Source organism: Musa acuminata, chromosome BXJ1-3 (genome assembly GCF_036884655.1).
Source record: "Musa acuminata AAA Group cultivar baxijiao chromosome BXJ1-3, Cavendish_Baxijiao_AAA, whole genome shotgun sequence".
Lineage (NCBI taxonomy): Eukaryota > Viridiplantae > Streptophyta > Magnoliopsida > Zingiberales > Musaceae > Musa > Musa acuminata.
In genome coordinates, this window is record NC_088329.1 from 6,657,501 (window position 1) to 6,683,565 (window position 26,065).

At 36.5% G+C, this 26,065-nt stretch overlaps 3 protein-coding genes across 4 annotated transcripts; 2 read left to right on the forward strand and 1 right to left on the reverse strand.

Annotated features, from left to right (window-relative positions):
- Positions 1-3,864: 3,864 nt before the first annotated feature.
- Positions 3,865-5,924, forward strand: LOC103977763 (transcription factor CSA). Its single transcript, XM_065148911.1, has 3 exons — positions 3,865-4,523; positions 4,643-5,128; positions 5,304-5,924. Exons 1-3 carry the CDS (start codon positions 4,187-4,189, stop codon positions 5,567-5,569), a joined length of 1,089 nt encoding a protein of 362 aa, XP_065004983.1. The 5' UTR covers positions 3,865-4,186; the 3' UTR covers positions 5,570-5,924.
- Positions 5,925-9,904: 3,980 nt separating this feature from the next.
- Positions 9,905-15,353, reverse strand: LOC135619382 (mediator of RNA polymerase II transcription subunit 27-like). Of its 2 annotated transcripts, XM_065121337.1 has the most exons (8): positions 14,999-15,353; positions 12,229-12,394; positions 12,018-12,077; positions 11,073-11,538; positions 10,899-10,958; positions 10,674-10,742; positions 10,385-10,428; positions 9,905-10,308 (listed from the first exon to the last, which is right to left on the reverse strand). In XM_065121337.1, exons 1-8 carry the CDS (start codon positions 15,312-15,314, stop codon positions 10,125-10,127), a joined length of 1,365 nt encoding a protein of 454 aa, XP_064977409.1. In that variant the 5' UTR covers positions 15,315-15,353; the 3' UTR covers positions 9,905-10,124. The 2 variants fall into 2 exon arrangements, with proteins under 2 accessions (XP_064977409.1, XP_064977417.1); XM_065121345.1 differs by lacking the exon at positions 12,018-12,077.
- Positions 15,354-16,800: 1,447 nt separating this feature from the next.
- LOC135619376 (large ribosomal subunit protein eL24-like) lies at positions 16,801-20,260 on the forward strand. Its single transcript, XM_065121325.1, has 6 exons — positions 16,801-16,902; positions 17,847-17,890; positions 18,451-18,526; positions 18,611-18,712; positions 19,300-19,448; positions 19,892-20,260. Exons 2-6 carry the CDS (start codon positions 17,880-17,882, stop codon positions 20,043-20,045), a joined length of 492 nt encoding a protein of 163 aa, XP_064977397.1. The 5' UTR covers positions 16,801-16,902; positions 17,847-17,879; the 3' UTR covers positions 20,046-20,260.
- Positions 20,261-26,065: the final 5,805 nt, after the last annotated feature.

A 26,065-nucleotide genomic window follows, 5' to 3' on the forward strand; every position in this document is an offset into this window, starting at 1 on the left:
CTTTAAACCTCAATAACATATAACTTGTTTGATCTTTTATCTCATGTATGAATATCTTCATGACATATTGTCTCCTTCAATTTGACGATTAATTAATCTTAGCGGATAACAAGTGAATTAGTTCCTTAAAATGGATTGATAGCATTAATTATTCTCCCTTCCCCTTTACATAAAATGTCATAGAGAAAATATCATATAGTATCACATCACAGTATCTTCAATCAATTTGATTGAAATCATCCACAAAATCAACAATAGAAAAGAATTCCATGCACACAACATGTAATCCTGCAAACCTCATTCTTCCATGAGTGACTCCTTATAAAAGTTATTGGTTAGTACAAATAATTCTCCGCTGGTATGTATGCCCGAGAGAGAAAGGGATTTGCATGTCAAGTTGTAGATATCTAGAGAAGCTATTTTCCTTGAAAATAACATACGTGATGGTTAATACGATTAACTCTCCGTTCGCATGCCCGAGAAAGCGAAGTGGAATTTTGTAGGTCAAGTTGTAGATATTATTTTCTTGGAAAATAATCCACGTGATGCAAATATGTATCATTGTCAAACATCTTCCATATTTTCCATAATATATTCCTTTTGGCATTGCCTTTATTTCAAAGTTGGTTTGCAAGTTTTGTCGATTGATAGTGGGATTTTGGAGCTTAGCTAGGGTTCTTGGAATTGAAGTATGGAGAGAGAGAGAGAGAGAGAGAGAGAGAGAGAGAGAGAGAGAGAGAGAGAGAGAGGGACAAGTGTTTGTTAGCTAACCACAAAAACCTTGAGCCAAGCCAAGTCCAAAGTTGAAAGAGATGTGGGGGAATAAACTATAGTATGTGACAAGGACTTGGGTTCGTCTTGGTTGTGGTGTCGGAGCAAGTGAAGCCATCGTTTGATTCCTTGTGTTCCCATACGGTGAAACCTTACTTGGAGAAAATAAAAGGAAGGCTTCAATCACATTGCATCACTAATTGTTTCGTCTACTCCATCTCCACTTGTTCTTGTTATCCAATCCCTCTCTCTCTCTCTCTCTCTATCTCTCTCTCACTCAACCTACATTGGATACCATGTGGTGTTTGACAAAGAGGACATCACTAGCTGGGTCACACCCTTGGACTTGAAAGAAAACCCATAATCAACGTAACATGTTGGGCAAAAGAAGAAACGAAGATTATTACATTGACTCTCCTCCTCTGAGGGTTAGGGTTCGAAGGACACGAAAGGACAGCCTTGCATAGGGTTTCGTGCGTCCAAAAACCATTCTCCACCGAAACCCGATGACCACCACCTTGATAGCATCGTTCCGATCCAGAGGGCGAAGACAAACGTTTCTTTCATGTACCAACTACTCGCATTATAGAATATAGAGCCAAAGAGATATCAATGTATAGGAAGGTCAAACAATACTTTCCTCCGAAGAAAAAAAGATCAAATAATGTTTTATGCGAATTATGAAATATATCATTTTTGTTCTTTGTTTTTATGAAAAAGGAGAAATATATTGCTCAACGCTTATTTTGGTTTTTTTTTTTTTTTGTGTTCCACACATTTTTCAAGTGTGAATTTATTGTGTAGACACACTCATACCAACATTATGGACAATTTTTGGAATTAGAAGAAGAAGTAGAGATAGCATCATGGGCTAAATTACATTTTAATTAAGCATTGACCAACTATCGATCGTCAATACTTCCTAAAAAATAATGAAAGCATAATAAAAATGAGTTTTTATTTGGTACATCTACTTGTTACCATCGATTTACACCCAATCTAACTTGGTTTAGACCCAATCCATATTAGGAGTTTTGATGTAACACATGTGTTGTAAGTTTTTAATACGACTCCCGAGTTCACCACACGATCAATCGAAGACTAAAGTTAAAGTTTTCAAAATGAGTTCGAGAGAATATAATATTCAACATTGATAATCATATTCATCCCCTTAAATTAGAAAATCTCTAAATATAATCCTAATTTATTGTTCCAAATGATGCCAAAGGGTGCATGAATAAGAGATACTAAAAAAATACAACTTTAATATCTCATCATTATAGAGCGTGCATTTATTTATTATTATTATTTTTTCACATTCCAGACATCATTTTATGTTTAGTTGACAACAATAAACAAAAAAACAAATTACCTAATCACATCGCTTTGTATTATCTGCAGAGAATAGGTTTGTTTCACATGTATAAATCTTATGAGAACCCTTATGCCAGAAGAACCCAATAAATCAAGTCAAATTAGGATCATAATGTGATGCCATTATTTGAACATTGAAGTGGTTTATCTGCTTCAACAGTTACCAAGTTCTGTAGTTGAATATGGTGGCACCAAGTGTTGTTGTCCCACTGGTGTAAGACTTTTCCAAGTCCAATAAGTTGACAGAATCATACGCAAATGTGATGTAAGATCAATGGATATGGATTGAATTAAAAATGAGTTCAGAAGATTAGATATTGACTGATTTGAATTGATCCACCATCCATTAAATAGTCTGTACAAATTAGATTGAACTGCACATTAATAGCATGAGTCAGATTTGAATTCAAAATTTTGATGTATTTCTTATCTAACATGAATATAATTCAACCTATATTGACACACATGGAACCACTAAAAAGTACAAAAGATGATGTTAACCTCATTACATAAGGTTTAATTATTTGATACATTGCTATCAAAAATGTTTAGTTATATTGTGGGAGGTAAACAAAGAGATATGTGCTACAATTGATCTTTACAAGGTTCAAACTCCTCTAATTCCTTGTAATTTTTCCTGACTGCTTTTTTTAGCTTAAATATGTAGCTAATTTATTTATTATTCCTTTTTCATGGTTCTTCCAAAAAAAAAATAAACATTAGGTTAAAATTTCAGAAGACCTAAAAAACTTGTCTCCCAACACACACACACACACATTCAAAAGAAAGAAAAGAGAAGGAAAATATTATTTTCTTGGATAACCAGGTATTATTATCATTAGTAATTCTAACTTGGAACAGATCAAAGCTCATTACTTACAGTGAATTGCACTTGTTTTTTAGTGTGCCTAAAACCTGTGTGTATAAACCTTTTGGTTACTACAAACAATAAACAAATCCATGTTAATTTAACCTCATAAAATCAGCACACAAGCTAAGCAAATTTCTCTTAGAAAAGGAATAAAGAAGATGGAATTTTGGAAGCATTAGTAGAGGACCAAGAGTTAAAAGAAAAACAAATCACATCTGTCAGCAAACCAATAATTAACACAAACAGCAGACAAAAACAAATGCTGATGAACAGTGGCTGTACTATTTCCTCTTCTAACTCTATAAAAGCCACATGAACCACTACTTTCCATATAATAGAAATTAGATCAGAAACTAACCCAATCAAATTGCATTGGATTAAGAAAAGGAATAAAGGAGATGAAATTTTGGGAAGCATATCCGATGAAGGACCAAGAGTTAAGAGAGCAGCATACCACATCGGTCAGCAAACCAAAAAAAGTGTACAAAAAGAACAGATGATAACAAAGGGTGATGAAAGAGAAAGGATGAACAGTACCTGTCCCATTTCCTCTACTGACTCCCCTTCTCTGTCGTGTGTGCAGTTACTTTTACCAGTTTTTATGTGTTTTGAAAGCCAATGCCCGAAGGGGAGTTGGGGGCATGAGGAGACAGGACAGCTCTGGTGGATTTGTCAAGGCTGTGAGGGACAGAGGGCAGCTCTGTTATAAAAAGACTGTTGTAGGAGGCTCATACTCCAAAACCCACACGAGTGGTACCCTTTTGAACCCCAATGCACACTGCCCACAGAGCTATCAGACTCAAACTAGGTGAACCATAAACTCACAAACATACACTGTGAGAGAGAGAGAGAGAGAGAGAGAGAGAGAGAGATGTGTGGCTTTCTTGCGCCAAGGCTGTTTCTGTGACAGTGTCCTTTTCTTGGAAGGGAGGTAACTCTTTGGGGGCCTCTATCATCCACCTTCCTCCTGTTTTAAAAGCTTTGCTACCCTCTCAAGCTTCTCCTGCAAACTACTCATCAGCTGGTTTTTGGGATGGCTTTGTGTTTCCTTTTCTAGTGTTTCTTTGGCTTCTCTCTCTCTCTCTCTCTCTCTCTCTCTCTCTCTCTCTCTCTCTCTTTCTTTTTCATCTATTTTCATGTACATGATCTTGGTTTGGAAGACAAAGAGAAATGGCTTCAAATGAACTGAAAGCTACAGCTGACATGGGTTTCTTTCCTCCACCACTGCCTCCATTTCCTGGTGCTTTAGGCTCTCCATTTGGAGAGAGGGAATGCAAGGGTGTTGAACAAGGTTGGGCGTTCCAGATTTCTAGATGGGGGCAAGAGCATCATGGAGGTGAGGAAGATGAAGGTGGTAACAGTACCACCCATGAGAGTGTGCAGCGCCACAAGCTCTGTGCCAGGGGACATTGGAGGCCAGCTGAGGATACCAGGCTAAGGCAGCTAGTCTCCCAATATGGCCCCCAAAACTGGAACCTTATTGCTGAGAAGTTAGAAGGGAGATCAGGTAATCCAGCAAGTCACCTCAGAAAAAGATGTTCATTGCAAAAACACCTATCAATTTCTTTTCCAAGGATCTTTCTTTGACTTGTGATATTACTCTTGTTGGATTTGGTTTTTGTACAGGGAAGAGCTGCAGGCTTAGATGGTTCAACCAACTGGACCCAAGAATCAACAGGAGAGCCTTCAGTGAGGAAGAAGAGAAGAGGCTATTGGCTGCCCACAGGCTCTATGGCAACAAATGGGCACTGATTGCCAGGCTCTTCCCTGGAAGGACAGACAATGCAGTCAAGAATCACTGGCATGTGATCATGGCCAGGAAGCACAGGGAGCAGTCGAATGGTTACAGGAAGAGGAAGCCCCTCACCTCCTCCTCTCTGAGCTCCCCACCCCCGGAGGCCCTCCCCAAGAGACCGGAGGTGAACAGCACCAGCCATGGTTCCTGCAGTTGTGATTCCACCATCATCAGCACCAAAGATGAGTCTGCCTCCACCTGCACAACAGACCTGTCCCTCAATTCCTTCAGCACCATCACCAGCGTGGTTGGTCCCAGCTCCCTAAGCAGACACAACCCTCCTCCTTATCAGACACACCTTCATGATCTAGTAAATGGTACATCCCACAACTCAATTTTTCTTGTTGAATGATTGTGGGCTATTTTTCTTGATAATTATATGATTCAATTTTGTTATGAGGCCTTTACTGATAGTAATCTTGTCATTTGCATCTTCTTCATATTAATCAGATTCTGAGAGTACATTAATGTCAATTACCTTTTTCTATGTAGGATATGGTGAAAAGGTGTTGAGTGCAGGGAATCAATGTCATCAGAAGTCTGATGACCCTGGCAGTGGTTTCTTACCTAATGGTGGTGCTCCCATTAGGTGGTTTCCTGGGTTTGATCAGTCTGGTTCCTCTGCAAATCCTGAGATTTCAGCAAAGGGGACAGTGGATTATCACATGAGCAAAGCTTGGTTGCAGGGTGAGACCACATATGGCAGGGAGAAGATTAGCTTACCCTTCATTGATTTCCTAGGTGTAGGAGCAACATAGAAAAATGGGTTCCAGCCTCGTGTACAGGAAATCTATGAAGACAGAGAGAGAGAGAGAGAGAGAGAGAGAGAGAGGGGAATGGGGGAAGCTTTAAAACATCAAAAGCAGCAACTCTGTTCTTTTTTTGGAGACCTTTATTTCTACACTGCTTGACCCTCATCAAGGGGTTGACTGGTCAGAGCTACATGAGCGATGCTGTATCCTATCAACCCCAAAACTACTGAAGAAAAGTGAGCTAGTATAAAAGTCATGTTAATCAAACACAAGGTGCCAAAGATAATGTATGTTACATGAATCATCCCCTGTGAGTTGACTGACTCTCTCAAATACCAATCAGAATGATGTATTCTGACCAGTATTTATATGTCGGTATTTTATCAAATTTTAATTTTTATTATTTTTTTCAGCTACATAGACACACACCAATTTGTTTGTCTAAATGTAACCTTTCCAAACCCAATTAACTACACCACATCCCTATCCATACCCACTGGAAAGTAAAAGAGAGATAAAACTAATTCCCAATGAGAACACGAGTATATCATGGGAACTAGCCAAGTCAGCAGTGCCTGCCACATGTCCCCATAGAGGGCGTACAGTTGTGGAGACACAAAAGCGTAGGTAGGTGATTCCACTGCTATGCTAATGGGAAAAGATGAAGAAGGTCTGGCAAGCAAAGCAATCTTGCCTCTTTGTTTTCAACTTCGAGGGCCATCGGGTGTTCAGAGGTGCTGAAAACTTACTGACAACCCCTGAATCCCCACACCACAGTGATAGTGATGTAAGTAGTTGTTTTCAACTGAGATAAAATGTTTGGCAATGAGAGGACCAAAAGGATGTTTGAGAATGTGCCTGATGAACACTATTTTTCACTGTTGAAATCTTACTCAATTGGAACAAAGACAAATACAGGCAGACTTGCAGGTTTACCCTACCAAGTAAAGTTTGTTTCACTTGCTCTTGGAAATAAAAAAAAAAAAAAAAAATTGTATATCCCTAACAAGAATAAAGATCTTACACAATATATACACACACACACTCTCTATATGCAACCACAAAATCCCAATGGCATGTGCATGAATATGGTACTATATAAAATAGAGTTCATCTCATCACAAAAGCATATTAAGACCCTTCACAAACATCCCTCCCATTAACATCCATCCAAAAGACTGGTTGATAACTACTAAACATTCTTATCAGTTATTAGTTTGGATATAATTAAAATATCTAATTCTCAGTATCATAGCACAAAGCTTCCAAAATGTAATTAACAATCAAATGACAGTCATCTAAAAGAGATTTACTACAGGGGATGCAAGCAAGTTGAGCTTTATGGAAATGATAAATTCCATTTTAAAAGGTATAAATTATGCACATATTCAAAATGAAAAATGCCTTGCATCTTTTCTCCACCTAATGAATGGAAATGATGTTCACTTATTTGACCCCACTTGAAGGAGGCACAAGAGGTTTAAAGCCATGACTGTGTCATAAAAGTAAAGCACCATTTATTGTTTGGGGGTGGGGGGGGTGTGTATGTGAGCAGGTGGCAGAAGTGACTGGCATACCAGAGGCCAGAATCCATGGGATTCATAAATACACTCAAGTATGAAATGTTTCATACACTTGGTTATTCCTTTTAGGCTCCAAGTAGCTGGGGGGAGGCAAGAGCAATGCTTGTTGAGAGAGATCACTTCTTTGTTCTTCCAACCAGGAAGAGATCAAAAGCATCATAACTTGTTCCAACTAGCTCAAGCAACACCTCATATGACAAATCTAGACTTAGAATAACATGGCGTAATAAACTGATAAGTGTGCAATGCAATGATTCAGAAATGAAGTCAATAAATTGATATGTGGATCTTCCTTGGTCATTTTCATGAGGTAGGTGTTGGGACCTATCCCAACTTGGTGCTCTCTTGTTTTCATCAAACAAATTGTACAACTAAAGGAACAATGAGTAACTATTATATTGAAATGCATAATGAGCGAAAATTAATGTTCAACAAATGTGACGCATTCCAGGTACAATTTTGCAGATTCATAAATGATACATACTTAACCAGAAAACAAGACAAACTGAAACATATAATTTTATTTGTACCAGCAAAGCACAAGCCTCGATGGGGATACTCTTCCATCTTGGCTTGAAGAACATCAATTGAAAATATTATTTCACCTCAACAACTTTAATAAAGAAGATTAACTTCTCTTATACAGCATGGAACAGTAATCTTCCCAATGCAATAAACATAAGCAGCACAGACATTAATTTAATCGTTACGAACCCATGCAAGTCGTGTTTGATTCTGTCATCATGGCCATAAACTGTTCATTGAAGAGTACTTTTCTTTTATGCCAACCACAACAATCAAAGTGCTGCAATGTGAAACTATTGCCACACAGAAAAAGCATGACTTTGTCATGTCTTATCTCAACAACTATTAATCGAACAGGAGTTCAAAGAGAACAAACATTGTTACTTATCATCTCTTGGGATTGTCCCCTTGTTGGTCCCATCTCCAGTAGCCTCAAGAAGCATAAGAGACATTGAATCCTGCATCATTCTTTCAGAATAACAGGGCTATTTTTGGTTCGTTATGCTATATAAATCAGTATATGCAAATAGTCAAGGGAATCATCAAAGACTACACACTTAGTTAGAGATCAATGATTGAAGAAAAACTTGTTCCTATGTAGAAAAATGAAATTTGGTTGATAATCTCTCTCTCTCTCTCTCTCATGCGCACACACAACTTCATCTTGTTAGTCTTCTGAAAAGGAAAAAAATCTTAAAATTTTATATCTAAGGCTTTCTGAAAACAAGTGACCTGATAGACCTGGGTACTAACACCAACTGCAGATGTCACTGTACCAGTGGCAATAATCCTAAATCCTAAATCACAGATGCAGCAAATATAAAGATGAAGATAACTAGCATAACCTATTAACCATTACAAACTAATGGTAATCATGCAGATGAACTAAAAGTGTCATGCTTGGTGGCCTAAGTAGGTTACCTGGTCATTACATTGTCACAATTCAATGGCCTCTAGGGCCGTAGGCCTGTTGATCTAAGTATAACTCTTAACTGGGTGATCCAAAATGGCTGAACAAATTGAAATATTTCCCATTCAAGTTTAAACCTACCAAACACCTTCCTGACCACTTACCAAGATCAAGTCATCAGGTTTGTGCTGCAAGAAACTTTATATGGACAAGCAGATCTCCACCAAGTTCCGTAACGTGTGTGCCCTGCCTATTGAAGTTCAAAATAAAGCAAAAGGAACTCCCTAAGAAAATGGTGGTCAATGGAATATGAATGAGTTCCTCTTTCATGTACTTACAGTTGTGCAACTCCCTAATTCAGATCTCCTTCCACTTAACGTGACCTAGCTCATATTACCTTACCTTTTTCACCCATATTGCAAACTTCCAGTAAGAAATAAAGATCAACTAAGTCTTTGAATTGCTTTATTTAGGTAATAAGTTTCAATAATATAAGTTGAATGGGATGGATTTCTCACTGAAGGAAGGCTATGACTTCCAAGACCATAGCATTCTCTATTGAGTGAATAATCCTGGTAAGGAGGCTATGACTTCCAAGACCATTAGCATTCTCTATTGTGAATAATCCTGGTGAGGATCTTCCTTTAACTAGATAAGAAACTCACTGTAACTTCAACAGAAAAAAAAAAAAACAATATTATCATGGATACTATATGATTCACTTGTGACTATCATAGAGAGGCTAAAAAAAGAAATAGGTCAAAATACGATGATGTCTAAAGACTCTAAACTACAGACAGAGCAAAAAAGCCAGAAAAATAATTGCTTCCATAATAAGTGATAGCTGTTGTCACATACAGAAACCAAGAAAAAGATCAGGCACCCGCTATTTTGTTCCATGCAACCACGTGCTGATGTGCATGTACAAAAGCGAGATGATTCAAGTTTAATAATGAACCACGAGCCTGAACAACATACAATGATGATTTTGCATAGCTCAAAACCTTTAATAGGACCTTAGATTTAAAAAACTTTAAAGCCACTGCTGAGAACAGATGAGGCTTTAATCAGGATGGCATAAGAACAAGGGATGATATTAACTGATATGGCTAATGGAAACTAGTATATCATATATGAAGGCTCAGAAAACTAAAAGAACATAGAGAGTTGAAAAGTAAAAAAGCAAGGTAGCAAAGACAAAAGAAATGGCGTACTCAAATTTGAAAATAGATTGTTCCATTAGCTGTAAGAAAATATCAAAGTAGCACAAATTGGAGCTATAGTCAATTGCTAATACTATGGCAGACAATGAAGCTAGCAGAATAACTAGGGAAATGTCTGCAGCTTTCTCTACCACATTTCATTTCAACAGAGCATGTGAAGTCCCAGCAGAATCATTTACAAGAACCAAGGAAAAAGAACTCAGATATCTTACCAGTTACTACTAGGTTAGAACATCATTCGTACTTCCACTGGGAAGAAACATAAAGCTGTTCAGTTATAAAATAGGAGAATAAATGGACATACAATGGTGGCAACATTATCAGCAATCATCAGCAGAGCACCCAATATGATAAGCAGAAATATGATCTGGATGGACAGCCTTAGTCGGTGGAGTCGATTCAGTTTGGCTAGAAACAGTTGTCGTGGTTTCCTGATAGGCACGGTGAACAGGAGGTAAAAGCAAAGCTAATGATTTATCCATCACCAGAAGACGATCACATTTACTGCACAGAAAAATAACAGTTTAAATGTGAAAATACTGGCCTTGTACCAGATGCAGTAAAATTACCATCATATTACCTGCAGGTTTTTGAAAACAATGTTTGATGGCTGCAGATCCAGCGCTGCAAGAAATGTAAAGTCAGGTGAGTCCACCACGAAATACCATAACATAACGAACAAGTTAACAAGGTAAAATTACTTTCCCGTTAGTTCATAAGGGATAGTTGCAATACATGCCATGTTTGAACAGCAATTAATCAAGTGGAAGAAAAAGGCTCTCTTGGCATGAAAGGATCAGAGGGTTTATATGTGAGGTGGGACTAGTAAGAAAGTCATATTTCTATGTACTGATAAACGTTTGACGTACCAAAAGTAGAGAAAGTGAAAGATTGTTATCCACACACACAAAGTATTGCAACGCCTTATCAGCATGCTCCTGCAGAGAAATAAAGGAATTGAGAACATGGCATACTTGTAAGAAAGCTGAAAGAAGCAAGTGGATTTCATTCCACTAACTTCTCTTTTGCTCATTTTGGATAAGACTACTGTACATAAATAAGAAGGAAAAAAATAAAACTCAAAGAACACTTACTGTGACATGCCTAAATACATGATGAACCGATAAACCTCTTGCATGAATGTGGTTTCCTCCCTAGAAAAGTATTCCAATCAGAAAACGGAAATAACATGTAAAGTTCATTTACCAGACAAAAAATAGAGCATATTTTACCATTTATAACAATAAATAACAATGTAAATCTCATACCTCATCAGTAGCAAAAAATGACACAGCATCAGGGTTTGTGGATCCTGCTGGATGCAATGATACTACAGCTCTAAAGACGGAAGGAACCAGCAATTCAATAACAGCTGCTTGATCTGCAGCAGCAACATTCACAGAACCAAATCTTGTGTTGCTTGAGTGATTCAAGATCTGCTCCTTTAATGGATCTGATGAATTCTCGATTGCAGAAGAGGATAATAAGGAAGCTCTTTTTAACCAATCCAGGCGCTGATAAGTAAAGATTCTTGCATTTGGAAACTCATGTTCCAAATCTTTAAGGATATCAGACAAAGATTTTTTCTCTCTAAGCTCTTCTCTTTGACTCATGATCAATCCTTGGGAATTCAAACGTTTCTTGGCAATTCCAATCTCCCCATCACCAGATACTTCATCATCTAGGTGAGGGAAAAACCGCCTCTTCTGATCAGTGAATGCCTTAAGAGCTAACCTGCGAATAATTATTATATGTAAGTTCCCAATCAATGTCAAGTTTCTGGATACAGAGCTGGATGTTTTAACAATCTATTTGACCATTCAATGTTTATCGTAACTTCAAAACAAATTGTGACTTTTGCAGATAAAAAATTTTCATCCATAATAGTTTGCCATAAGGTGTCCTAGCATTCATAAATAGTCCAAAACAAAGATCTAATCAATGATGTCATGCTGCATGCTCAAGAACCACATGCCATGCTGCAACTAGCCAAACAAAATGATCAAATTCTTCATTGATGTTGATTTCAAGATTTAATAACATAGTGATTCGCAGAATTGTGCCATTGTCACTCATGATTTGTCATCCATAATAAATTATGATGAAAAATAGTCAATTAAGAAAGAGGGAGCAAGGACACTATGGAAAAGTTCACATGTATGCTAAAGTAACACATGGTTTATTAATAAAGGAATTATATCCTAGGGCCTAACCCAAATATACGAATGAAAAACTTGGCATCCTCAGCAATATCTGATGCCAGCATTCTTTTCCTTCAAATAACAATAAATTATAATTAGCATAGAACCATAAAAGTTTCAAAATAAACAAAGATGAACAATCAGTCTCTAGCCACTTTATAAGGAGTATAAAATGCAAAAATTTTATTGTGATCGCAACCATTTGAAGATCAACTTATCCTACCTGGTTCTATCAACAGCAGATGCACCAGCTTGTCCAGCAAGTTGACGTTTCCAAGCATATGCAACAACAGCACCATCTGGGCAAACAAGGGGCATGTGTAAGCCCCAAGAATTACCTCGTGACTTAAGGGACCCATTTAATACTCCAGAATCTTCCAGTTGTCTTCCTAAAGTGCAAAGAGAATAATCATACTGCAAGTTTTTGAAATATATGGAGACAGCTAAATAAATTAATTTAACAATGAATCATACAAAACCAGCAATAAAAAGGGATGAATCAGGGTTGCTGAGTAACAACATGCAAGTTTGATTAATTACAACTTTCATTTGGTAGAAATTATTGTAGCTGGACACTTGTGAGCTAGCCCATGCAACACCATTTTTTTCGCATATGTTGGCTGAAATAAATAATAAATTAAAAAGTTGAAAAAAAATTGAAGTCAAAAGCAAAGCAAAGATATAACAGATACCTAAAATCACTTGACAACTTGTATCATCACACTCATGGCTTGTAGCTTCAAGTGAGAGCTGAAGGAAGGCTAAAAGCTGGTACTCTCAATTACAGCTTGGGCAAACAGCAATTAACTTGGTTCTGGACAAATTTCAACTGTTTCAATTGAAATGCAGTATTTGTGTCAATTTACTCCAGAAGAGATCTATTAAATTGGGTCCAGTTATCAAGGTTGAGGTTTATTTCTATTGTGTAAAAACCTACCAATTTCTTGCTCATAGAACCTTTTTCCCTCTCTTCTAAAAGGTCTTCAAACTTGCACTCAATTTTGTCTACCTCTTCTTTTCTTAATCAGGCCAATAACTACAAGTTTATTTCAAAATCAAGATCATAAGATATTTACTTATCCCAGAGAAAAAATAGCTTAAAGTTAAGTTTCAATATGCATCCATTTGTTAGTTGCTATTTTGAAATGTATACATTTGTTCTACCTGTAAATGCCTTACAATTGTTCTTGCTCTTGTACTTTCTCAATCTTTTTCTTTTCTGTTATCTTTAAAATAGCTGTCAAAACTCCAGATAGAACTGCCAAAAATGCTCCATTACGATCATCGCCCCACATTGAACCTTGGAAACATGATTGTGTTGTTGTCATGCCATCCATTTAATAAAAGGAGTGTCATTCTACAGTTGCTAACATCTCCTAAAGTTGAATAACCCCTAATCTGCAGTCCAAGAATTCCTGGTATATAAATATTTCTCAAGAGCCTGAAATTTTCATTTAACTTTGTATGCCATTTCCAAGAAAATATATTGGTTGATGCAACCTTAAGGTCAAGGAACTCTAAGTTGGACCATAGCTCTGCATGTGCCTTTAATCTTTAGGGTATTCAAAGAAAACTACCATAAAGAACTTACGATTTTATAAATCAAGATCAACTAGAATGCCTAAGTTCGTAGTACTCTTTTATAAATTTTTGATACAATTCATCATTTAACATGCCATGAGAAATTTCGGTCCGATTATATAACTACTATATTTCAGTCTCAAATTTTACAAATGCCCTGTCAGCAAATGTGTAGCTGAATCACCCAAACAAATATTCATTGACTGCACATTTGCTAGAAATTACTGGGATCTATTTAAGCGAAACTCCTTTGTGGATTTCACTGATTTCAACATATGGTAACTTGGCACGTGGCTTGAGGGTGACATGGGTTCCACTAAAGAAATAAAAAACAGTTCTAGAGCTATCATAGCAAATTCTCTTTGGCAATTATGGATAAACCGAAATGATTGTCACTATCGAAATCACCAATCTAATTATGAATCTCTTAGGAGGAACTTAGTAGCTGCCACTACCAATATGATTAAGCAATCACAGGAATTTAATGGAGCCGAATCTATTACTTTGACAAATGGAAATAATTTGATTGAATCATGAAATGTTCAAATTGAATGTGATGGATCATTCTCTCATAAATTTTTTGCTGCAGGCACAGGCTATTTAGCAAAAGATACAGATGACATATCTTTGGTTGCTGGATGTTCTCCCTGAAGAAGCAGCAAGCCCACAACAAGCTAAGGGACAGGCTATCCTGGAGGCTTTACGAAGAACAAGGAGCAATGGATAGAGGAAGATTTTAATTTGTTCTGACTCCCTTGAGTGGACCAAGTTTATATATATGGCTCTACTCAAATAACCAGATACTTGAGGGCTTTACTTGAAGATAGTTTGGCCATTGCCTCAAAGGTTACTGTAATTGGATTTCAACATATAAGCAGAGAGGATAATTGCTCTGCAAATAAACTAGCTATGTTGGGGCGAACTTCACGGGCTGTATCCACCTGGGAAAATTATTTTGACTGGGCACTTCTGCCTTCTTGTATGTTACATTCTCATGATATCTAATGAATAGTTTTATCTTTTCCACAAAAAAAAAAAAAAAAAAAAACATGCCATGAGAAAATTCCATCGGTTTAACAACCTTAGAGATAATATATCTATAAAAAGTACCAAAAGATCAGCATCTACCTTCTGAAACGCTAAAGAAACATTGTGCCTAAATTAAGAAAAAAATACTATTGGTACCAATAGAATCTAACACAAATAAAATCCAACACCAGAATTCAAGCCTAGTCCAGCATATTTTAATCTCGTTGGAACTATATTCTTGGTTTATTGCTGGTTCGAACTCAAGAAATCAGCGAGAGAATCAGTAATGAGATGAGTGAAATGACAAATCTAATTCTCGATGCGAGTAAAAGCGGAAAAATAATAAGAATGAGGGCGGGAAAAGGGAAGAGCGAAGAGGCTACCGAGCGCCCGGAGATCCTGGAAGTGCTGACGCATGGAGCTCTCCTCCTTGAGGATGAACTCGACGGCCTTGCTGTTCGATTGGTCGCGGGCGTCAGCCGCCATGAAAAGCGCCTCGAGTAGGCGATCCGCCCCCAGCCGGATGTCGGCTATGACGCGAGCGGCGCGGGTCAGCCGCTCCATGGCCAGCGCCACCTGCTTCGGAGGAGCCTCCGCGGTTGCGTCTCCCGCAGATTCCAGCGGATCCTGAGGCGCCGCCAGGGCCCCCACCGCTGAGGTCGTCTGCTGGGCTTGGGGCATCATCTCTCTTCGCCCCATGGGGCTCTCTTTCTCTCTCGTCTTATGCCGGTGGGGAAGAGGAATGTGCAATTATCCAAATAGCCCTCCCTACGTTTATTTTCTTACTTGAGTCCTCTAATGTAAAATACCAAAATGGGGGGCCATAGCTACTAAAATAGATATTAATAAGGGCCCCTTAAGCAAAATACCCCACTGGTATGGAAAATGGCCGATTGGGGGCCTTCACTTAAAAATAATTGATAAATAAGGGCCTTTTCAGAAAAGTGACTGCGGCCTTACTTCAAAAATAATACATATTATAAGCGTCTTTTCAGAAACTTTACCCATATAGTTTTGGGCCTAACGGAAGTCGGCGCACTTTTCTTGGGCTTGTGAGTCGTCTTGTTCAAGCTTTCCGCTGCCAATTTTCATGGAAAAAAAATCTGAATAAATAATAAAATAAAAAAATATCTTATATCGATAGATTATTAAATATATAAATATAATAATTAATTTTATTTAAGTCGTGTGGCATGCTTACGTATTAAATACTAAAATATCAATAATCTTATGATCTCATAGAGTTCGGCCTAAAAAAAATCATAGGTTAAATTTCATGAGTAAGAAACATAGATTTCATAAACTACAAAGTATAATTTAAAAAATGATATATCTAATTAGTAAAATAACGGAAGAAAGAGGATCCTTACCTAACGTTAAATGCATTAAGATAAGATAATATTTAGTATTAATAATAAAAATTAAGAAAAAGATGAAAAAATTATTTTTATGAATTATTTAATGCATATTTCCTAAATAACTTAACCTAAAATTTAGATAATAATATATTTATTTATAAAATTAATATAAAACCACTTGAGAGGATCCTTATTGAGCTCTAGATGGGTTGAATAATTTGGTTAGCTAATTTATTCTAAAATTGAAAGTGAATAAGTGTTTGACTTTGATTTATTCTAAAAATGGAAGCTCGGCAACCTTAACAAAATAAAATATAATTTTACTATTTATAATTTCTTAATTATCAATCATATTCTTATTTTTCACGATCATTCCACTATCCAATGCCACTCAAAGAAAAAGATGCTGATGATAAGGGTATTTATGTTCGTCCAACATCACTCACTCACTATCGCATGAAGAAGAAAACAAGAAAAAAAAAAGAAAAATGATGAGAATATTTCTATTTATTTATAGATAAATATTTTAGAAATACTAAAAAATTAATATAAAAATTATAAATAGTAAAAAGGAGCAGATCCCCTAAAAATATTTATGGCTACGCCTCCAATAATTTTTATCTCCTAAAAATATTAATGTCAATGCCTTGAATAAGTTAATAAATTTTAATTTGTATATCACAGTCGTCAGCCAATTCTTTCTCACATCCGAACGCATCTCCAAATACGGACCCCACGGAGCGGATCCCCTCCAATTATGCTTATAAAAGGAATCCGTACTCAGGATATGAACGGTCCCATATTAATCAAATAGACGCTGGTGTACAGAAGATCCCAGCCCTTGGTTGGAAGCCTTAAAAGACCCCACTCCGGCCTAAGATGAAGCGGCGAGTTCGGAGCCTCCCGATTGGCGGCTAGGGTTTCTTTCGGTACGTAAGCCTCGACGGAGCTGATCCCCCTTGATCTCCTCTTTGCCTCGTTCGATCTATTTATCGATCTGGATCTGCTCTTAATTGTTCGTTTCTCATGACAATATGCGTTGGATCACATTCGGTTCCATGCAGAAATGCGAATAGATTTCAGGTTTAGGGTTTCTGAGTCTAACTTGAATTAAGAAACGAGTAGGTAGTTGTGTATTTTTCTTCAAGAGAAGCAAACTTTTGAAGAATTTATGCTGGTTTTACCAAGATGGAGAACGTTAATCGGAAAATGTTTGATTCATCCTGCATATTTGTCCTAAATCTTGTCCTTGTAAAGCATGCTATGTAGGCGGACTCGACATTGTTTGTGGTTAGCGTTTGTTGCGGTTCTTTGTCTGCTGGATGAGAATCTTACATCTTATTAGCAAGAAGTGATGTGGTTGTTTACTAATCGTAGTTTCTATGAACATTTCGATTTCAGCATTTTTATCTGTTCTGTACTTGAGTAATTATACTGGCTTCTGTATATATGGGGACATCGTAACTTTAAAGGTCGTAATGAGCAAGACCCTTCACTTAGAAAAGAACCCTTCTGAGGTTTTTACGTGTCTTTTTGTTTGAAAAATAGAGCAAATTGTTTTATGCTTACTGTAGTGAATGAAATATTTTCTTTTCTTTGGTGGATCCAGCATTGAACTTTTATTATTTTTTCCACAGTTTAGGCTGCAAAGTTTTATTTATTTTCTTATAATACTGTAATTGTTTGTTTGGGTGTCAAACATAATAAAAGATAATTGCTAAGTGAACTTGAATTTAGCTAAAGAATTGCTGTTCGATGAAGTATCTAATAGAAATGTTGAATATCATTGTGTTTCCAGTGCATTCCCTCTAATTTCTTTTTCCCTCGTGTTGCTCTGTCTTTATTTTAATCATGGGATATGAAACTTTTGTAGGTAAGCTGTTAAAATTTTCTTGAGGCAAAGAAGATGGTACTCAAGTAAGTTACTTTGTTCATCACCATTTTTAGCACTTTCTTTATGACATGTGGTAACTTCTGACCACAAAATTTTCATTTGACTCTTAGCCATATTTGACTGCCCTCCTTTTCACATTCCTTGCACTTTTACAAGCGATCTACTCTAAGTATGTCTCTTTTCAGTATAGTAAATGTATTTAGTCAATAGTGGACTTGTCTTATTCTGTATCTTGGTGCAAGCCTCGGGTTCTAGCACCTAAGCTCTTCGGAAGTGTCCTACTTTTCTTCAATTATGTTTAGTTTATTTGTCATGCATCAATTATTTATTGACCAAATCATAACCCACAATATATATATGTATATCTATATATACTTATATATATGTATATCTATATATATTTTTATTTATATATATGTACATATATACATATATACATATATATATATTGTCAATGTTGCATCAGCAATGCAAGGATACAAAAACTAATGCCCTTGACAAGACTGTCTATGACAGTGGATTAGGAATGTTTTATAACTAGTTGGTGGATTTTCATAAGCTAATAGTGTCGTTTGGATTATAGGACCGAGCTTTGTCGTTTTAGTGGTGCAAAGATATATCCAGGGAAAGGCATCAGATTTGTTCGATCCGACTCCCAGGTAATATTTGGAAGTCTTTGAGTTTCTCTTTGTCTTTTAACGTGGATGTACTTGTTACATCATTATGCTACTCTTATCTTTCAGGTTTTCCTGTTTGCCAATTCAAAATGTAAACGCTACTTTCACAATCGATTGAAGCCTGCAAAGCTTACCTGGACAGCAATGTACAGAAAGCAGCATAAGAAGGTATATTATTATAAGCTGATTTTTTCTTATCTGGGAAAATGAGGTCAAGAGTTATTTTCCTTGGACAAAGTCTGTTATATACATATAATGTCCTTAGTCTATTGAGGATCTATGCATGCTCCATGAAGTATACACATAGAAGAACTTGGACAGGAGAGATTTTCATTGATTGCTACTTGACAATAAGAGCTTATCTTTTTGCCCGATCTTAAGTTGCTTTCATGGCTCTGGCACAAGTTCCGTTTCTCTATGACACTGACATGGTTAAACAATGCTGATTTGCTTTTACTTGTTTTGTTGCTGTAGGATATGTCTGTCATTGCTACAAATTGAGTCCTTTTCCTTGGTGTAAAGGAAGCAAGTAGTTTAATTGGCTAATCTAGCGTCCATCAGACTTATTTATGTGTAATGACTATTTAAATGCAAAGCTCATTTATTTCTGGTGCAAAATTCATTTGTCAGTGGTAATTCACTAGTTGCCGAGCGTGCTTATTTGTTATCCAGTTTGGTTTAGCTTTTTAAGAATGATTGTTTACATCTGCTATCATTGAAATGTACCCTTTGGTGTTTGTGAAATCCTTGTCTAGGATATTCATGCTGAAGCTGTAAAGAAGAGACGCCGTACTACAAAGAAACCTTATTCAAGGTCGATTGTTGGTGCTACTTTGGAAGTCATTCAGAAAAAGCGAACAGAGAAGCCTGAAGTTCGTGATGCTGCTAGAGAATCTGCTTTGCGGTAAAGCTCTCAATTCACAAGCATTCATGTTGAGTAGCATGACTAATTAAGAAAAAAAAGCACAACTAATCTCCACTATCCTACCCGACCACTTTAAAATGTTTCAATAAGTTTTCCAGAATGTTCAACCTATAATTGCTACCCATAGGGGTATTTGATACTCTTAACGACTATCTTTCTTTGGGGTGCTGACTATTGAAAACACACTCAACCTATCAGTTGTATCTTCTCTGTAATATAGTCTTAATTCCCAAATGCATTTGATTTAGGCTTGTAGGAAAGCTTATCTGTGATCATCTCAGCTAATAATACCAATTGTTAAGTGACTTGGTAGTTCATTAGCATCCTTCAGTGAATGTCCTTTAATGTGGGATCGTTGAGAAGACTGTTCTGTTGCATTCCTAGAAAGGAACTGAAATTTGGTTTACTTTTTATTTCTTCAGAGAGATCAAAGAACGAATTAAGAAAACCAAGGATGAAAAGAAAGCTAAGAAGGCTGAGATAGTGGCTAAAGCTCAGAAGAGTACACAGACGAAGGGCAGCATGGCAAGGGCTCCTAAAGGCCCTAAGCTTGGTGGAGGTGGTGGGAAGCGATGAACGGCATTCTGGCTGCTGTGATATGTCTCTTGTGTAGCAAAGTAAAAAAACAATTTTATGCACTATTTTCAGGATTCATTGTGGTTTTTAACTTTCTTAATAGTTTAGGTCTGCCTACTTTTGAACATTTTTCATGACAACCGCAGCTTCTAGAAATAACTTGATATTCTTGAAGGTAAATTTTGGTGTTGTTACCAGTTATATTCTTTACTTTACTTTATTGTTGTCGATTGCTTGCTTAGTTTATATTTGATTGCTGTGGTGGAATGTGTCAACATTTTGCTTTGAGATTTAATCACTATGCTGTGTATTTAGTGGATAGGAAAACGAAGAGCTGCTTGAACACTGTTTGACATTTGACGTTAGGAATGATCTAATTACCTGGACGTAGTTGGGATTTTTTTGTCAGGTAATTCCTGTTGGTGCCTAAAGTGTTTCTTTTGTTTTGTGTAATCAAGCTGAGAAAAATCCCACTGGCCAAAAGAAATCACTTAAAATGCTATAGAAAAAAGAACAAGAAACATGCCGTTGGTCGGTTTTGTTGCAGAAAATTGTTACAAAAAAAAAAAAAATCAAATATGCAGTAGTAAATTGGTTTTTTTCATTGGTTCCTTTTTTATGTTAAATTTTCTGTACAGCTAGTTTTTGTACATTCTGCAAGACTTAATCACATATAATCCTCAGCTTGAGATTTAATCACCCTTATACAATCGGCCAAATGGTTGGAGCTCTCCGACCAATTGATTTTGTGATATTTAAGCAAAAATAAATAAAATGTTTACAATCAATAGAAAACAGACTTTGTTCTTGGTGGAACTGTTTTGCCTCTGTTGAGGTTATGGATTCTATTGTTTACATTGTTTGTTGATAACTACAAAGTGCATTCTTCTTATGAAAAGTTTCCAGGGATTGGGCACATGCAGGTCCTGATACCCTTCTCTAAACAGTCTTAGTTCTTACTCAAAAGAGCTAATTATAAGTTATATTATTTTACTTCATTGGTTTTACAGATATCCAGGCTTTCAATTGCTATGCACAACCTGATATATATATGACTGTGACATGTGTAGCTTTTTCTTACCATGCATTTTATACTATTTATAATATCTCCACCAAAACAGTGTTATCCATCTTATGGGGGAAGGCTTCATGTCAAAACCAAAGTGCCGTTTCCTTTGGCACTTGGCATCAGAATTTTTAATATCCCAGCATTTTGTTCAGAAACAGGCACTTGACTCAATTCATGAATCTCAAGATCCTCAAGTGATATCCTCACATTGAATCTTAATCATGCCAACAATAGTTTTTATGTAGGGTGCTAATTCAGCTCCCTTGAAGAATTGCATTGAAAGAAAATATTTTATCATAAGAGATAGATCATTCATGTTCTTAATTCATAGATGGGGATGACAATTGTACAGTTCTTGTTGTCAAAATCTCCTAAAACTAATTAATCTACTACTACTACTATTACTATTACTTATTGTCATGTTCAATGTTTGATATTATCTGATTTAAATTCTGAGAACAGAAAAGCTTTCCTTGTCTATATTTTAACCATAATATGATGGCACATGGCACCTGTGAAATTCCAATCTTGTGAAGCAATCTGGCTATATTTTTCTATTTAGGTCCTTCTCTTTTACTAGTAAAAATTCTTTTAGTGACATATTATGCCATCATTTTCCAGCTTCCTCCAAATCCCCAAAAGAACTTGTATAAGTTGTGTTACTATAGATGTCTCTCTGGATCTCAATTCCTTAGGCCCACTTGGTTTCATCTTTCCAAGGAATTCATTTGTTGCTACTGATTACTTTATTGGCTGCCAGGTGAGATCCATGGGACCTGCACCTCCCCTCCCCATGAAAGGGCTCAAAGGTGCTTCTTTTTGTGTGCAGACAGTGAGAAGTTGTAGAGACCATTCATTGAGGATAAGGTGAGACTCGACTCCACTTGAGGATAAGGTGAGACCATTCATTGAACCCTAAAGAAGGTCCTGGGAGGGCAGCTGTGGTTGCCGTCGCCATTGACATCAAGCTTCGAATGGATGATACTTGGGGAAAATGACAACCTGTGACACCAAAAGAGAGGTGATCTCTTTAGATCCTTTTGGCAACTTTTCCTCGACAATGATAAAGAAGAAAAAGGAATCAAATGAGAGCCAATTCAATAGAAAGAATCATTGTTAGACAAGTCAATCTTTTCCCTTGATTTCATCATGATATTTTAATAAATCTATGTCCATCATAATCCCACTGAGATGACTCCTCTGCCTCCTCCATGTGCATTTACAGATGCCTGGTTTTGTATTTATGAGGTAGTCAGAAGAGTATAATCACAACACCTACAGGATTTGTATCACATTATGCTATAAATGCCATCATATGCATTTATTCTACCTGTCTTTCTTCCTTCTTTTGATGATTCGAGTACGTTAAATGATCTGTTGGAAAATCCAATCTAATCAGACAAGTGTTTCTTCTATGACAATCTGTGGATAAAATCTTCATGGTAACAAGTTTCTGGCTAATCTTCTCAGCTGGTAATGGGGAAGTGGAAAGTGCATTGTTTTGAATGGTGTAGAGAGATAGTGAGACCTTATCACTTGCTCCTCGTTCTACAGGACCACAACTAGATCCTTCCAGGAGCTGTCCTCATCACCTCGATTGGAGATAATTCATAAAATATGAAGCATCTAAATCCCTTCAAATTGCTCTATATAAGCAGAATAAACATCTTCCTTTCGCCGAAATCGTACTTGCATCTTCTTCTACTTACTAGGCTTCGAGCTCAGCTGTGATCTGATCCCTTCTCATCTGTGGCTTGACATCAGGATCAGGAAGTATGCCTGCAGCCAAGGATGACTTGCCGACATTGCTCAGTATCTGCCATTGTTTCTGCAGCTAAGTAAACTGGAGAAAGAAGATGTGGGCAAGTTGTCTTTGGCTACATGTTTCTTCCTGCTCCTCATGTTAAACCTCTGATGACCGTGTCCGCTTAATCCACTTCTGGTGCAGTTCTTCTGCCATTTGTGTATGTTTCCATTGCTTTCTTGCATCTGTTAACGCCATGCTTTTATCAGTTCAAATGTTCTTGGTGCTACAGTATGTAGTCAAGAGACATGAGATCTCCAATGGTGTTTTGCAATGGAGACCCACTGAGTTTTCTTTTGGTTGTTGCCATGTTTGCTGTATTTTATTCGAATAAATCATGTGTTTCTTCACACAAGTGCTTGTGTCTCTCTCAGATTTGCATCCATTATTGTCTCATAATAATCATAAATTGCATATCTGGCTTCTCTAAGAATCAAACAACGTACAGATTCATGAATATTTGACTGATAGCTCTCGTTAACATATAAAAAACAATCATAAATCATGTGTTTCTTTACATAAATGCTTGCATCTATGTCAGATTTGCATCCAATATTTTTCTCATAATAACAAAAAAATTCATATCTTGCATCTGAACAAACGGTTTACAGATTCATGCATTTTTTATTGATATTTCACATTCATATATATATATATATATATATGATTGACATTTCACATTGATATATAAAAATAATCATACTAATGTTAGACTATTTGATGGTATTTAATTAAATAAGATATATTATTGTTCTTATTGTGTTATGATTATAATTATCGTTAATAAAAAGAAAGTTCACTTATGATATGATTTTGTTAGAGGATAATCTTATTGGAAAATTTAGGGGGCGATATCACATGCGCAGCGGAAGAACATAAAAAATAAAATCTCTAATTCTCAAATATGTGTTCGTCATCGTACGAAGATTGGTGCGTAAGATTCGTAAAACTTAAAACTACGTAAATGAAAGATTGTGTTACATAGGGAGATTGTATATCCCTGAATCCCTACAGATCTTTAGGAGAGGGTGAAGGAGGTCAAGCATTCTCCTCTCTACCGGTGATTCATATAACAGGGTTGTAATGACACTTCTCATAACTTCAGGCCTGCTCTGAGGAGGAGAAGGGGAGGAGAATAGGAGAGACAAACCAAAAAGACTCTAGCCTATGAACCGAGGTCCCCTGTTAACTTAACCCTAATGAATCCTGCCCTATTGGGTATTAGATCTCCATCCAAATACCCAAGCCTCTTAGATCAGTGAATCTCTATCAAATAATCTCTAATTAGCTCTTATTGAATCTCATACATATGATCCAATAATTTATGGGCTTATTGGACATCCAATAAGATAGGGGCTTCGGCGGATATCTTATATCCGAACCTTTACTCAACGCAATGCTTACTATATATATGTGACCCTCTAGGCCTAATATCGAGCTAGCCGTGAGTCATACATGTCAGAACTCCTTCTGACTCGGTGAAATATTATATCTATAATAATTCATTCGACTCATCGACTGCGGATGTACTATGCCACTACGTCGTAGTCCCCAGATGATATAGGGGAATTCAATCCATTAGACTCGTTTATCCTCAATTACCATATACCTATAGTCTCTCATCCATCTAATATCCTAGAGACCGTGTACCGGGTATGGTACTGTCAGGCTTATACGGTTTCTACTTGAGTCTCGCTCTAATCGGATTCTCCCGGAGAATTCTTTCTCTCTTAATCCGAATAACCCTAGTTATGGATTTGTTTGAGCAAGAACACATGAGATATTCCTCTCATAACACCGAGAGTGAATGATCCTTTATCAACACTCAATAGTCCTCATAAGTTTAGCTATTCCTCATGATGATCAGTTGTGCTAGATCTGGAACCTCCAGATCTATAAGTCCGGTATCAAAGAGTGGAAGTACTCATATAAGATATCCTTAGTAGCTCAAGTCTAAGGACTAGATATACTATTAGGACTATGGAATCGTTGTCTGACAATAAGGCATCATCAACTATCCAGCATTCTGTAAGCGGATCGATTAGTGAACTAATTCCCCAATGAGCACATGTATTGTATCCCTAGTGTCCCACACGAGCAACTATAAGACAAACTGTATCCATCATATGGACGGGTATACAACACACCAGTCTGTCCGGTTATCTCGATGTCCCTCTCGAGTAACCTTAGGATCTATATTTAAAGGAGAATTGGTCTTATTATCGTGATCTCATCACAATCTGATTCTCATTGTACAGACCCATGAACATCATAATATATTCAAGCAACAGTCGATATAAAGTAATAAAATACTAAAATATGATAATAAACAAAAAGACTGCGTGTCAAGTCACACGTGTCATTACTTATGTGATTGGCTTGCAGGGCACCTATAACTACCGGACCTTAATTAAAGGGACTCTTATAATCACTTGTTTTAGACTCTTTATTCTTAACTATAAATATATAAGATCTCCTAGAAATTAAACACGATATGATACAACATGACATGATTGAGATTATTGATTTATTCTCGTCTATCTTTAGTCTCTATTTCATCACTCACAGTGGTCCCATGAAAAAGAGGAAGAAAAAAAAAAGGAGTCTAGTTCTCTTGCATATCGGTATTACGTTCAAAATTGAATTACAAAGTGTATTCTACAAATCAAATGAAAATATTCTGAATAGTATCGAAAGATACGTATCTTAATCTGAATATATTATTATTTAATTTTATATTCTTATATTAAATTTATTTCATATAACATCATAATTATGATCTACGGTATTTAAAATTAAATACCTTCGATCGTAAAAGTTTAAAAGTATTTGTGTTATCACCCTTCTCTTATTGTTATTATATTCCATATCCACTACCATAGCAAAAGGTGGTTGCACTTACCAATGTAGCACCGAGGTGGCATTATTGTATGTCATATGCACTATCATTTATAGAATATTTTAAATTATATTTTATATTATTGTATTGGTCTTATAGTTGTTAAAGTAGCTTGGATTGATGACTTATAAAAATACTTTAATGAATTAATTTTAAATGATCTTAAAAAAATATTTATTATTGCATACATAATTAGGAGATTTAGATGATGTAAAAGGGGAATCTACCTTGAATAATTATGTAATGAG

What these genes read in the sequence shown, in the direction of transcription:
- LOC103977763 (XM_065148911.1), top strand. Translation starts at nt 4,187, where the DNA reads ATGGCTTCAAATGAACTGAAAGCTACAGCTGACATGGGTTTCTTTCCT. An exon ending in GAAGTTAGAAGGGAGATCAG is followed by an intron (nt 4,524 to 4,642) that starts GTAATCCAGCAA and finishes GTTTTTGTACAG; the next exon opens with GGAAGAGCTGCAGGCTTAGA. An exon ending in CCTTCATGATCTAGTAAATG is followed by an intron (nt 5,129 to 5,303) that starts GTACATCCCACA and finishes TTTTCTATGTAG; the next exon opens with GATATGGTGAAAAGGTGTTG.
- LOC135619382 (XM_065121337.1), bottom strand. Translation starts at nt 15,314, where the DNA reads ATGGGGCGAAGAGAGATGATGCCCCAAGCCCAGCAGACGACCTCAGCG. An exon ending in TTTTTCATTCGTATATTTGG is followed by an intron (nt 11,539 to 12,017) that starts GTTAGGCCCTAG and finishes AATTATTCGCAG; the next exon opens with GTTAGCTCTTAAGGCATTCA. An exon ending in TTTCACTTTCTCTACTTTTG is followed by an intron (nt 10,429 to 10,673) that starts GTACGTCAAACG and finishes CATTTCTTGCAG; the next exon opens with CGCTGGATCTGCAGCCATCA.
- LOC135619376 (XM_065121325.1), top strand. An exon ending in TTGTTCGATCCGACTCCCAG is followed by an intron (nt 18,527 to 18,610) that starts GTAATATTTGGA and finishes CTTATCTTTCAG; the next exon opens with GTTTTCCTGTTTGCCAATTC. An exon ending in GCTAGAGAATCTGCTTTGCG is followed by an intron (nt 19,449 to 19,891) that starts GTAAAGCTCTCA and finishes TTATTTCTTCAG; the next exon opens with AGAGATCAAAGAACGAATTA.